This window comes from Pteropus medius, unplaced genomic scaffold (genome assembly GCF_902729225.1).
Source record: "Pteropus medius unplaced genomic scaffold, Ma_sr-lr_union100, whole genome shotgun sequence".
Taxonomy (NCBI): domain Eukaryota; kingdom Metazoa; phylum Chordata; class Mammalia; order Chiroptera; family Pteropodidae; genus Pteropus; species Pteropus medius.
Window position 1 is genome coordinate 3,414,858 of NW_024354498.1, and position 11,362 is coordinate 3,426,219.

General features: G+C 46.4%; 1 protein-coding gene and 1 pseudogene across 2 annotated transcripts in view; one reads left to right on the forward strand and one right to left on the reverse strand.

Annotated features, from left to right (window-relative positions):
• Positions 1-4: 4 nt before the first annotated feature.
• Positions 5-123, reverse strand: LOC120594325 (uncharacterized; annotated as a pseudogene).
• Positions 124-5,413: 5,290 nt separating this feature from the next.
• Positions 5,414-11,362, forward strand: part of SH3KBP1 (SH3 domain containing kinase binding protein 1) — a 313,545-nt gene continuing 307,596 nt past the window's right edge. Inside the window, exon 1 of one of the 2 annotated variants that reach the window (XM_039852304.1) lies at positions 5,414-5,711. In XM_039852304.1, the coding sequence (XP_039708238.1) occupies positions 5,708-5,711 (4 nt within the window). In that variant the 5' untranslated portion in view covers positions 5,414-5,707. The remainder of the gene's footprint in view (positions 5,712-11,362) is intronic. The other variant, XM_039852302.1, reaches the window with a different exon arrangement.

An 11,362-nucleotide genomic window follows, 5' to 3' on the forward strand; every position in this document is an offset into this window, starting at 1 on the left:
TTTACGCCTCCAGCATCTGGTCTTCCTAGGTGGTCTCCCATCCAAATACTAACCAGGCCCGACCCTGCTTAGCTTCTTAGATCAGATGAATTTGGGCGCATTCAAGGTGGCATGGCCAGATAAGTTTGGGCGCATTCAAGGTGGCATGGCCATAGACTGTTCACTCTCTTTTTTTATTGTGGGAAAGAAATATACACAATGTAATTTTTACCGTTGTAATATTTTTAAGTGGTATTAAATACATTCACATTGTTTTATCCACTTCCAGAACTTTTTCATCTTTCTAGACTGAAATTGTACGCACTATCATTCTTTTTTTTTTTTAACACAGAACAGACTTCGTTGAGATAAATTCACATGCCTTACAATTCACTACTCAATAAGATTCAAATCCGAATTCATTATTTCCTCTCTATCCCCAATGACTTTCTTCTCCCCTTGGTTGATCGCTCCCAAACAAAAATATTTCTTCAAAATTCTCCAATTTTGCTCCCTACCCTCTCCCTAATCCACTGCCTCACCAGATCTGTCTAATGTAGTTCCGAAATGACTCTAGATGTGACTTCTCCTCTTTGTCAGTATCAATGCCATCATATTTTTTGCCATTAATATCTCTGGCCTTTCCACGGCCTCCTACTTGCAGACTTTCCCTCCCCAGTCCTAATTCCGTTTAGCTTGCCAGTTACCTTCCTAAAATCAGTCTGCTCAGAAACCTGTGCTCTTACCTATTGCTTGTTGGGTCTTGTTTACACTGGGCCTGGCACAGAGACACAGAATCTGATATTTGGCCTCATTCCTGCCCCTTTCACACAAACCTCCTTGCAACATCATCTGTTGCCCCAACTCTGAGCATTTTCTTGTTCTTCTCAGTCTGGAATGCCAGCAAACATCTGCGCATCCTGGAGACCCAGCTCCAATGAAACCCCAGTCTGTGATGGGGCCTCTGAGCTTAATTTCTCCTGAAAGGAAGGGAAAAAGAGAAATCACTTTTGCAAGGCAATTCCTACTATTAAATCTTCATTTACTGATAAGATCAAAAGCCCCCTATTGTTAATCAGCTCCCATTTAAAAAAAATTGGCCTGTTGGGATGTGTTTTTTCCTATGCTAAAGACCAATTAGTCTATTTAAAGTTGTTAACATTTATTACAATGCATATTTCACACATATAATCTTAAATTAATGGCCAGTGCTTTCGGAACTCTTTTGGAATATTATTTGACTCATTTTTTTTAAATTGTGAAAATGCCCTTTCTTATACATGACCCCTTGGAATTTTGAGAGAGGAAGGGGCTGAATAAAGTGGGTAGAAAACAGAAACCATATTTGTTGTTAATCTCCTAGGACTGTTTTCCCAATGTACTATTTCTTAGATGAAGAATTGTCGTGAAAAAGGTAAGTTTATCCATAAACTGTGTGCTCTTCTTGTGTGTTTTTGTTGCGAGTTCCTGTGATTGATCAACTTTGAAGTCAATTATTCAGGCGTTCTTTGGATTTTTAAGGAAGAACACCCTATTCCAGTTTTGTAGTCTTGTGAGAGAGCACATTCCACCTAGTTATTTCCTTTAAAAGCAAGCCTTTCTTCCAAACCTTGTACAGATAATCACAGTTAAGCTGTCTTATAAATGATCTACTTCTCTGATATGATTAGTTTGCATCTCCACAGAGCTGATAAAACCAGCTCTGTTGGATTTGTTGCAAAGGATTCACTGAAAAGGATAAAAGGGGAAGTGAGTGGGTCATCCCAAGAGTGGTTATTAAGCCAGTTCAAGTATAATAGAGTGAGATGCTATTTCTAGGGCTCTCGATGTGATCCGGACAAGTTATCTTTAACCCAGTGTTCACCATGAAAAGGAAGAAGGGAAAAGCTTGCCTCAAGACTGTCAGCATGGTGGCTTAAAGTGCCATCTGCCAGGGTTTCTCTTTCAACTTGCACCCACTAATTTGAGAATTTGAGGTGGATTTTGCCTGTATCAATTATCACTGTGGTGTTCTAATGGTGATTTTCTCTTTCCTCCATTTCTTCTCTATTTATTAATTGGAATTCCTCTATAAGGAAGACTTATTCCCCTCCCTGACTTATTTACTCATTTAGTCAGCTATTTATATATATCTATATGGGCTTAAAGATATGACCTTTATTCTGTGGGTTATAATCCAATAGAATCGATATTTATTTTGTTGCCGGGATTGTTCCAGCTTTAGCGTTTGGGAACTTTTTCAGGTTGGCTCTTGTGCCCTTTTGACTTGCCCCGTCATTTTTATTGAGCATTTCCTTAGTTTCTGGCACCAAGAGGTTTTTACATTTCTCCATAAAGCTCATCAGAAGTACCAGATAATGACTGTCTTTTGTAAGGCACTCTGCATGTAATTTAAATTAATATAAAGATGATATTAAAGGTTATCAAAGCAAAGTATCATTCATTACATGCAAATTACAGATGTCAAGTCCAAGTACTCTGAGAGAGCAATTATGACAGGCTGTAAGTGCTACATAGGCAGAGGCTCGACTGCCTTCCATTTTTATCCAAAATGTTACCACCATGGAGCAACACAATGGGGCCTTTTAAGTTATGTGATATTATTTTAAGTGTGATGGTTCAACTACTCTCCATTCCCAAAATGCATCTTCTATTCTCATAGAAATGGGAGTTCAATGGGATGAAGACATGGTATTAAACGCAATGTATTTCTCTAGCAACATTCATGAGATGGATTCACATAATTTGAAATATTGCACTATCTTATTAAAATATACTCTTGTAAGAGGGAGGCAGGATGAAGAATTATACATCTATTTTTGTCAGCATCTGCATTTGAATCTTAATATTAACTTCCCTTGTGCTGCTGGTCAGCAAAAGTTTCTCAAAGGAAAAATAAAAGGACAATAGGAACAATTCAGAAGAACCGAACAATAAGTGGGGGAAAAGGAATGTCCATTTTTGTAATTTAGAGAAACTGCAAATGAAAAAAATCTGCAGTGTTTTGAGTAGAATTGATACAATTCAGTTTACTTAAGGCATTAAAATTAGGACACGGCATTAAAATTAGGACACAGATCAGGAATTAAAAAAAAATTTTAAGTCTTGCTATCAGGCTTTTTTTTTTTTTAATTTTTTTTTGGTGATAAAATGGCAAATTTGTTTATGCAGGAAGCATACCCAGATCAAGGAGTGAGGACATAGTACTCTGGTCCAAGAAGAAAAAGGTATGCCCTGAAATTGACCAGAGCCAAAACAAGACACAAAAGTTCAGGTGTTCTGTTTTCACCCATGCCAAGCTGGTAAAAAAAATAAATAAATAAGTAGACTGACTTCCCCACATAGGACAGAGATGAGTAAGATTAAACAGGACATGAGACAAGCCGCTCATTTTTAACCTGAGCCCTACAGAGTTCAACCACCAGTTAGCTGGGTTAGGTATACTGGCCTCTGCCATGTCCAGGTAACTCCTGCCATGGTGGGTGTCATCAACAATGTTCAAAGGCTTTGCACTCATTGCTCTGAGAATGTATGGGGCAGCTAGCCAAGAGTCTTGGGCATCGAGATGCCAGCCCACTCTAGTCCGGGAAAGCTATTTCCATGTTGAAGCAGGCCCAGTTACTTTCAGGGCTCTGAGTCTCTTCAATAGAGGGACAAGGTGGCCTTAGCAAAGAGAACCACCTCTGGAATTGGGCAGATCCCAGACCAGTTCTTCTGGGTGGGGTTCAAGAAAAAAAATGTCCCAGTAACAGTGGACCTTAGCCAGGCTCTATGAGTTTCAGGGTTTGTCAACTCTAAGATCATATCACAAGGCCTCATCACCCTGATATGCCAAGGCATGTAATGAGTGAGGCACCACGGTGCCTGGAGCAGGTATAACTGAGAATTCACCCCTGCCTTCCACACTTCAGATTCTTAATTTCTATGTTCCTCAGTCCTTGATGTCATGACTACCTTCTCAGCAGCTGTGTGGATGGGGTTTCTGTCCCTGAATTAGTCCTGCGTATAGATTGTACTGACACACTTGAAAAGTATTTACAAAGATGATACTACTGTATTCTTATTTGTAAGACCACGATGATGGTGTTTTTTAAAGCTAATGAAACAGTTATAAGAACATCTTTCGGCAGAAATCCTAGGATGTAACCAATTCACAAGAGTTGCCTCAAGGTCATAGGTGAGGTATGAAGACAGCCCTGTATTGGGTAGGGGGTCAGCTTTTATTGATCACTTGTGGGTCCACTAACCCTCAGCGTCTTCCGTTTTTCAGGGGCCAATGATTTAATTGCTTTATTGTCTTATTTTTTCTTTCTGAATGTCTTCCATCTATTTCACTATCTCTTCCTGCCACCAGATGGTGGAAAGGGAAAAGAAAATAATGGGACGGTAAATGAATGCGGTGGCTGGCAGAGTATCTGTGGTGAAAGCTGTGGTGAATGGACCCAAAAAGGAGTTTCTCAGTTACCCATGATTTCCCACGAAATTCCTATTTTCATTTTCGTGCCCACTCAAGGGTGGGCTGCGCAGGTCTGGGGGTCAACATGGCATAATGACTGACACCTGTTGGGGAGGGAGCTAGCCTTTGCCTCCGCGGATTTCTGGGAACATCAGAGCCTGGGAACATTGATGAGCAACGGAATCCCACTTGGCCCAAGCACGGGAGGCGTGGGGTTAGGGGTCTCTGCGAGAGTCAGAGCGGGGCGATGCGCCCCACCAGCCCTGCTGCGCCCTTCTCTGTCTTTCCGCATCTCCATCCCACCACCACCTACGTGCAAACTCGCACCTGGCCTGCCTTTCCCACGCTGCACTGAAAGGACCGAGCATTTCTGTCCCTCCATAGGGACCCCTTCTCCCTCCTTCCCAACAGCGCCCTCTGTGAAGCTTTATTCTGGGTTGCTTCGACCCACCCCCCGGGGTCACCAGCCATCACCCTCAGCAGGTGTTCTGCCCCTCACCTGCCCATGGCATCCCCTCCCCCAGCCCGGGCTCCCTCAATGGTCGCGCCCTCACAATCCGTTCCCTCATCCTTTTCCTGCCCCTCACTCGGATGCCCCTCCCACGGACCCCTCTCTGCCAGTCGAGGGGAGTCTCGCAGCATTTCCCGGGGAACGTTAGCCAGCCGCCGTGGTGGGGGCAGCCCCAGCCCTCTGGAGCTAGGTCCCAACCAACAGGCGGTGACAGGGCGCCGAGCCTCCTGGCTCCTGGGGACGTCTCCGCCCCTCTGGGGCTGCCCGCCCACTCGGGCCCCGCCCCACCCGCCAGCTGGCAGCAGGCGATCCCCAGCCGGGCGGGCCTGGGAACACCGCGGTGGCAGTGGAGGAGGAGGAGGAGGCGGGCAGCACGCGGCCCTGGGATGCCGCGCGCGGGGCGGGGCGGCGCTTTTTTTTTTTTTTTCGCAATTTCCACTCGCGGGCAGCAGGAAACCCGGCGCAGCCGGGCGCAGCGGGCCGCGATGCAGCAGCAGCAGCAGGAGTCGCCCCGGGGCAGCAGCGGCAGCAGCAGCAGCAGAGGCAGCGGGCGGCGCTGAGCCGCCGCGGCCGCAGCTACAGAGGAGGAAGCCGGCCCACCGTCGCTGCGTTCCGACCCCCGCGCCCCGGTCCCGGCACCCCGACCTCCGCGCCCCGGTCCCGGCGCCCCGACCTCCGCGCCTGGACCCCAGCGCCTCGACCCCCGCGCCGCCTCCGCCAACTTTCACGCTGCCTCGGCGGCCCGGCCCGGCTCGACGCCAATGGGTGAGTCGGGGGCCGCCCGCTCCCCGGTGCCCACCTCAGCCTGGGGGCGGCGCGCCTGTCTCAGGATCGCGGAGCAGGGGAGGGCGCCGCGGGGGCAGGGCCCCCGAGGGTGACACAGCGGTGGGCACCCTGCCTGCTTCTCGCACTCCCATTCACTCCCACTCGCGCCCCTGCAGAGCCCTCGTGGCGCCGACGGGAATCCTGAGGGGGCCTAGGCGAGGACCGCGGGGGCCGTCCCGGGGCGGCTGGGCTGAGGGATACAGGGGGTGTGGTTGGCTTTTCGGGTGGGCGGGGAGAGTTTGGTTTTGGCCGTTTTCTGGCCCCAGCGCGCCCTCCTCTGCGCTGAGGACGCGGGTACCCGGAGCTGGTGGGCTCCGGCCCTGCGCGCGGCGCCTGCTTTGCCCCGCCTCCGGGGAAGCCGGAATCTCGGGGTCTCGGTGCGGCGGGGGACGGGGTGTCCTTTGCTGGGGGGCTGGTGTGGTGGGGGACAGGAAAGGCCCCGGTACCCGGCCTGGCGTGCCATCCTCCGGTCCTGAGCGCCTGATGTGCCTCCCTGGGCGCCCCTCTTCCTCCCGACCCTGATCCCCTCTCTGCTTGCCTGCCTTCCTCCAGCCCGGGGAGCTCTCCGCTGGGTGATTTTCAAAGGCCACTTCCCACACCCTCTAAGTCTGCAGGCTCGGGGAACTGGAAATGGTGATCCAGTCCTTGGTTTACTCATCAAACATCAGTTCCGAGTAGGCACCTAACCATTAGGCTCCCCAGGTCCCATCTGGTATAGACCCCGGAGCATTGGAGCCACTTTGTTGCCTGGGGGTCTTGACACTTCCCTGGTCAAAGGACTCGTGACTGCCTGGACTATTAAACGTTTGGTCCACCCAGGTAATGATATTCTGGCTGACGGCCAGTCTCTGTTTTTCATGCCTCTGGCAGATTATTTTTGGGTGTTTCTAGGCCAAGCATAGGAAGACTGTAGATTATAATAAATTATAATAAAGTGAGACCTTTCCGTGTTCAGGTAATAGGATTTGGGTAGGTGAGTCAAATTGATAGGCGAGTAGTCATAGGATGCACATGAAGACAGATGCACTGGAAAAGGGGAGGTTTAACCCAATCAGTTGTTGACAGGCAAACTTAAAATCTCATTTGTGGTCATTTGCCAAAACAGTTTTCCTTTTCTAAAGTGGTGGCAATCTGATGGCCTCTCAGCTTCAGTGTCACTTTTTCTCAATGCCTTTCTCTGATCCCCACACCACCCCCAGTCTAAATTAGTTCCTCTCTGTTACCGTTACCCTTTCTCCCATAGCACCTTTTCTATTTGTATAACAGTATTACATATTTATTTCAGTTTAACATTTATCTCCCCTACTGTAAGCTCCATTACCATAGGGGCAACGGTGTGTTGCACTGTTTTGCTCAGCACTGTTTTCTTTGGTGCCAGGCATGGAGCAGGCCCTAAATAAATATTTATTGAATGAATGAATGAATGAAAGGTATTAAACCTTCCTACTCTGTGGAAGACAAAACACTTAGCTTCACACTCTTGGTTTGCTTTGGCACCTAATAAGATGATTTAGTTCATTAACAAAAGTATATATTTTAAAATCAATTACTTTAGTAACAAATTGGTTTCTCCATAGGTAGCCAAAAATGCTGTTTCGGTCACCTTTCATTTTGGGTGGGTCGCCAGGAGGGTTGCACAGAAAAAGTTAGATCCAAATGTCTTCTCCCATGGCTGGACTGTGCTTTCTCTGTCTCAGTGGAAAGAGGACTGAGTCCTATTTAAGAAGAAACAGATCTGTTTATCATTCAAGTCTGAACTGTTTTCATTATCCAGAACCTTCTAAGAAAATTAGAACGCTTCTGCAGTTTATAGATCTTACAAGCTTAATCGTTTTTTACCGTAACCATTACAAAAAGGAGGGGAGGCGCAGAAAGTGATCTTCATTTATTTCAGGTGTTAATACTTAGAGGCGATGAGATCGAAATGAATATTATCATTTAACTCATTAAAATGTTTATAGTGGGATTTAGCATGGTCATAGTTTGTGGCTAAAGATCACCTGCTATTTTCTAAAGCATCTTCAGCAGTGTATTTGTGATGAAGTAGAGGTATTTGACAATTGATTCCGTAGGTCTTTCGGTGGAGCCACACAACAGTGCTATTTCTGAAGTGGGTGTGTGTGTGCACACAGGCACCCCCCTCCTCCACTCCCCCAAGTTTCTTTGGTTTTCAGAAGATTTGTCCAGTTTATCAATTCGACACACTTGGATTCTTACCTGGCCTGATAATGATTTTTCTGTTGATGGATAACATAATAAAATTGTGTTTGAGCTGAAAAATAACTGAAAAGCATTAAATCCTTAGCCCTGAAATGAAGCCAGTTAGTTGCGAAATGGCCTCTTACAAAAGCCCACTCAGAATGTGCCCTCCGAGCTTGCGGAGTGATGCCTACAGTGCCAGATACAGGGAAAGCCTCTTGTAATTACAACTGCACACACATTATTACAACCCCAAATTTGTGAGCAGTGAAGGATGTGCAAGCCCAGCAAATGATTTCCATTTAAAGAATTCCAGAGTAATAACAAAGTTTGGACTGTTTTTAGCAGTGTATTGTTTTGATGGTACACTGTTTTATGCTAAACTAAAGCCAAAATGAGTATCATGTGTTGGCCTCCACAGTCTCGACTTAGAAATGGAAGAAAAGGCTCCACCTTTATCGTTCATGACTGTATGTCCATCACAGCATGGGCAATCCCTTGCTATCATCTTGGTTGCACAGACCTTGGTTGTTTCATCTCTGACCACTTCAGTTCTTTTTGCATTGCTGATATTCTCTCATCGATCCTTGTATTTGTACTTGTTTTAAAGAAGATTGAGTACAGTGGTCACTATTCACCCATTTATCCATCTATCCAATATCTATTGACTTCCTGCTTTGTGCCAGGAATTGTGTTAGGAACAGGTGCAGAACACACACAGACCTGCCCGTATGGACTTCTCAGTCTGGTGGGAGAGGTAGACTTAGTGTGGTGCTCATGACAGTATATAATTATAAGCCATGGCAGGTCTCGTGAAAGGAATTAGTGAGGGGGAATCTGGACCTAGCATAGAGAAGGCAAGGACTGTCATTGAGGAGATGTTTGAGCTGAAATCTGGAAGCTGAGTAGGAGTTGTTACTGCCCTCCAGGCATGCCCCGAGTAACATGCCTGGAGTGGAACAAACCGGTTTTCTTCTTCTTACAGTGAGGGAGAACGCACACGTTGGGGCATCACAACAAGAGTGTGTCACAAAGATCCACATATAGGATTGGGCCTGTGTCAGGTGCTTTTGGAGCATTTTAAGGAAGCTGGGCACTGCTCTCGACTGGATGCTGTCAGGAAGCAGGAGTAATTCCATGATCGTGAGTCTTATTAAACATCATCTAGAAGCAGGGAAGACTAGACAGATGCTGTTTTGAGTAAAGAAGCAGTAGTCGCTCATTAGCTAAGATTGGGGGATGTTTGGTGACATTTGCGGTTTGGACAAGGTTCATGCTTTGTCTGTGTTCAGACATGATTACTGAGTGGTCTTTTTTTTTTTGTCTTGTCCCATCCTGGTTACGTAGTGGCCTTGCCTGATGTTTGTGTTCTGTGCAGTTGTTTATGTTCAACAGGAAAGTGCTCAGCCAGCTCACAGACGGCAGGAGCTGCTTTAGTGTCCCTGAGTTAACTAAGTGATGAGTTGGAACAGGGAATAGGAAATGGTGGGGAGGAGAATGGCTTTCTAGGTATATTCTGTGGCTAATTACTTAATGTCAGCCAGCTCTAATCTGGGGACTGTTGTTCAACTTCGAGCAGAACAGACAACTGAAAGGCTATACCAGGGGCAGACATCCAGAGTAACGAGGAGCAAGCTGCTAAGAACCAAGAAGTCAGGGGAGCTCTTAGTGATAAAGATGCAGGGCAGGAAAATACTAGAATCTTTTCATTGTGGGAGAAGTAGCATCTCTAATATGCTGATTCTTGGCGTGTAATATAAGAGACCAGCAGCATCATGCTCCTCCGAGATCCCATTAGAGACACAAATTCCCAACTCTGACCTACTGAATCAGGAACTCTGTGGGTAGAGCCCAGCAGTCTGTGTATTAGTGAACTCTCCAGGTGGTTCTGATGCCCAGTCAAGGTCACCTTGACTTCGTAGAACCATCTTGCCTTGCACTTCAGAAAGCTGAGGTCCAGAGTGCATGGGTCACTGAAGAGCGTACGGGCACTCTGGTCATAAAATGAGATGCTGTTGTAAGTGACACATGACCTTAGAGGAGAAAAATAGGCTCCTAGTTCAGAACAAACGTCTCATGGAGTGTTGATCCTTTCATGAATCCAGTTTAAGCCAGACCTCCAACACCTGGACATTAGTGACACTAGCCGACCCATCTGTTAGTCACTTGGGCTTTTACCAGAGTATCACACAGGTCTTTCTCATCATCTTTTCCCCTCCATGCTCTTTAGAAGGGACATTAAAAATAGGTTGTTAGCATTATTAGGGTTTTTGATATCTGTTAGTGATTTTCTATACCTGGTACTTGTATTAGTTTCCAATGGCTCCTATAACAAATTATCACAAACTTGGTGCCTAGAAACGCCACGGGTTTATTATCTTTGGTTCTGGAGCTTGGAAGTCCAACACAGATCTCACTGAGCTAAGATCAAGATGTCGGCAGGGCTGCATTCCTTCTGCAGGCTCTAGGGGAGAATTCCTTTTCTTGCTTTTTCCAGCTTTCAGAGTCTGCCTACATTCCTGGGCTTGTGGCCCCCTTCCTGTTCCTAACCTAGGTGTGTCTTAGACACCTCAAACGGAGCATGTCGTAAACTGAGCTCACCATCTCTTCTCCATGGTACCTGTCCTGACTCTTATTCTCCATTTCCTTGAGGGTATTACCACCTTTCCTGTCACTTCCATTGACGTTTTGCTCTTTCCTTGCCTCTTCTTCCCCCTCCTGTCTCGTCTCTCAGCACCTTTCAATTCACAGTCAAGCCCCAGATGTTTCTGGAATTAACCTCATATCTCTACTATTATGCAGCTGTTTTAGATCCCGAATGCCTTAGCTGAGCCTTTGTGAAGCCCAGCAGCAACCCAAGCCCTTTTTTGCTCCATCGTCTATCAGGCCTGAGTCTTTCCCACATATCCCCTTGATGTGGAACAATTTAACTCTCTTCTTTGTACTAGTTTCCTCTTGCTGCTGTAACAAATTACTGCAAACCCAGTAGCATAAAACAACATCAATTTGTAATCTTACACTTCTGGAGGTCAGAGTTCTCAAATGGGTTTTACTGAGCTGATATCAACGTGTCTGCAGGGCTACTTTCTTCTGGAGGCTCTAGGGGAGAACCCGTTTCCTCCAGTTTCTAGAGACAGCCTGCGTTCCTTGGCTTGTGGCCACATCAGTCTAACCTCTGCTTCTGTTCTCACATCTCCTTCTCTCTTACTCTGACCCTCCTGTCTTCCTTTTATAGTGACCGTTGTATTAGATTGGGCCCACCTGGATAATCCAGTATCCCCTACCCATCTCAAGATCTTTAGCTTAATCACACCAGCAAAGTCCCTTTTGCCATGGAAGGTAAAGTAGTTACAGGTTCTGGTGACTAGGGTGTGGACATCTTTGGCGGGGGC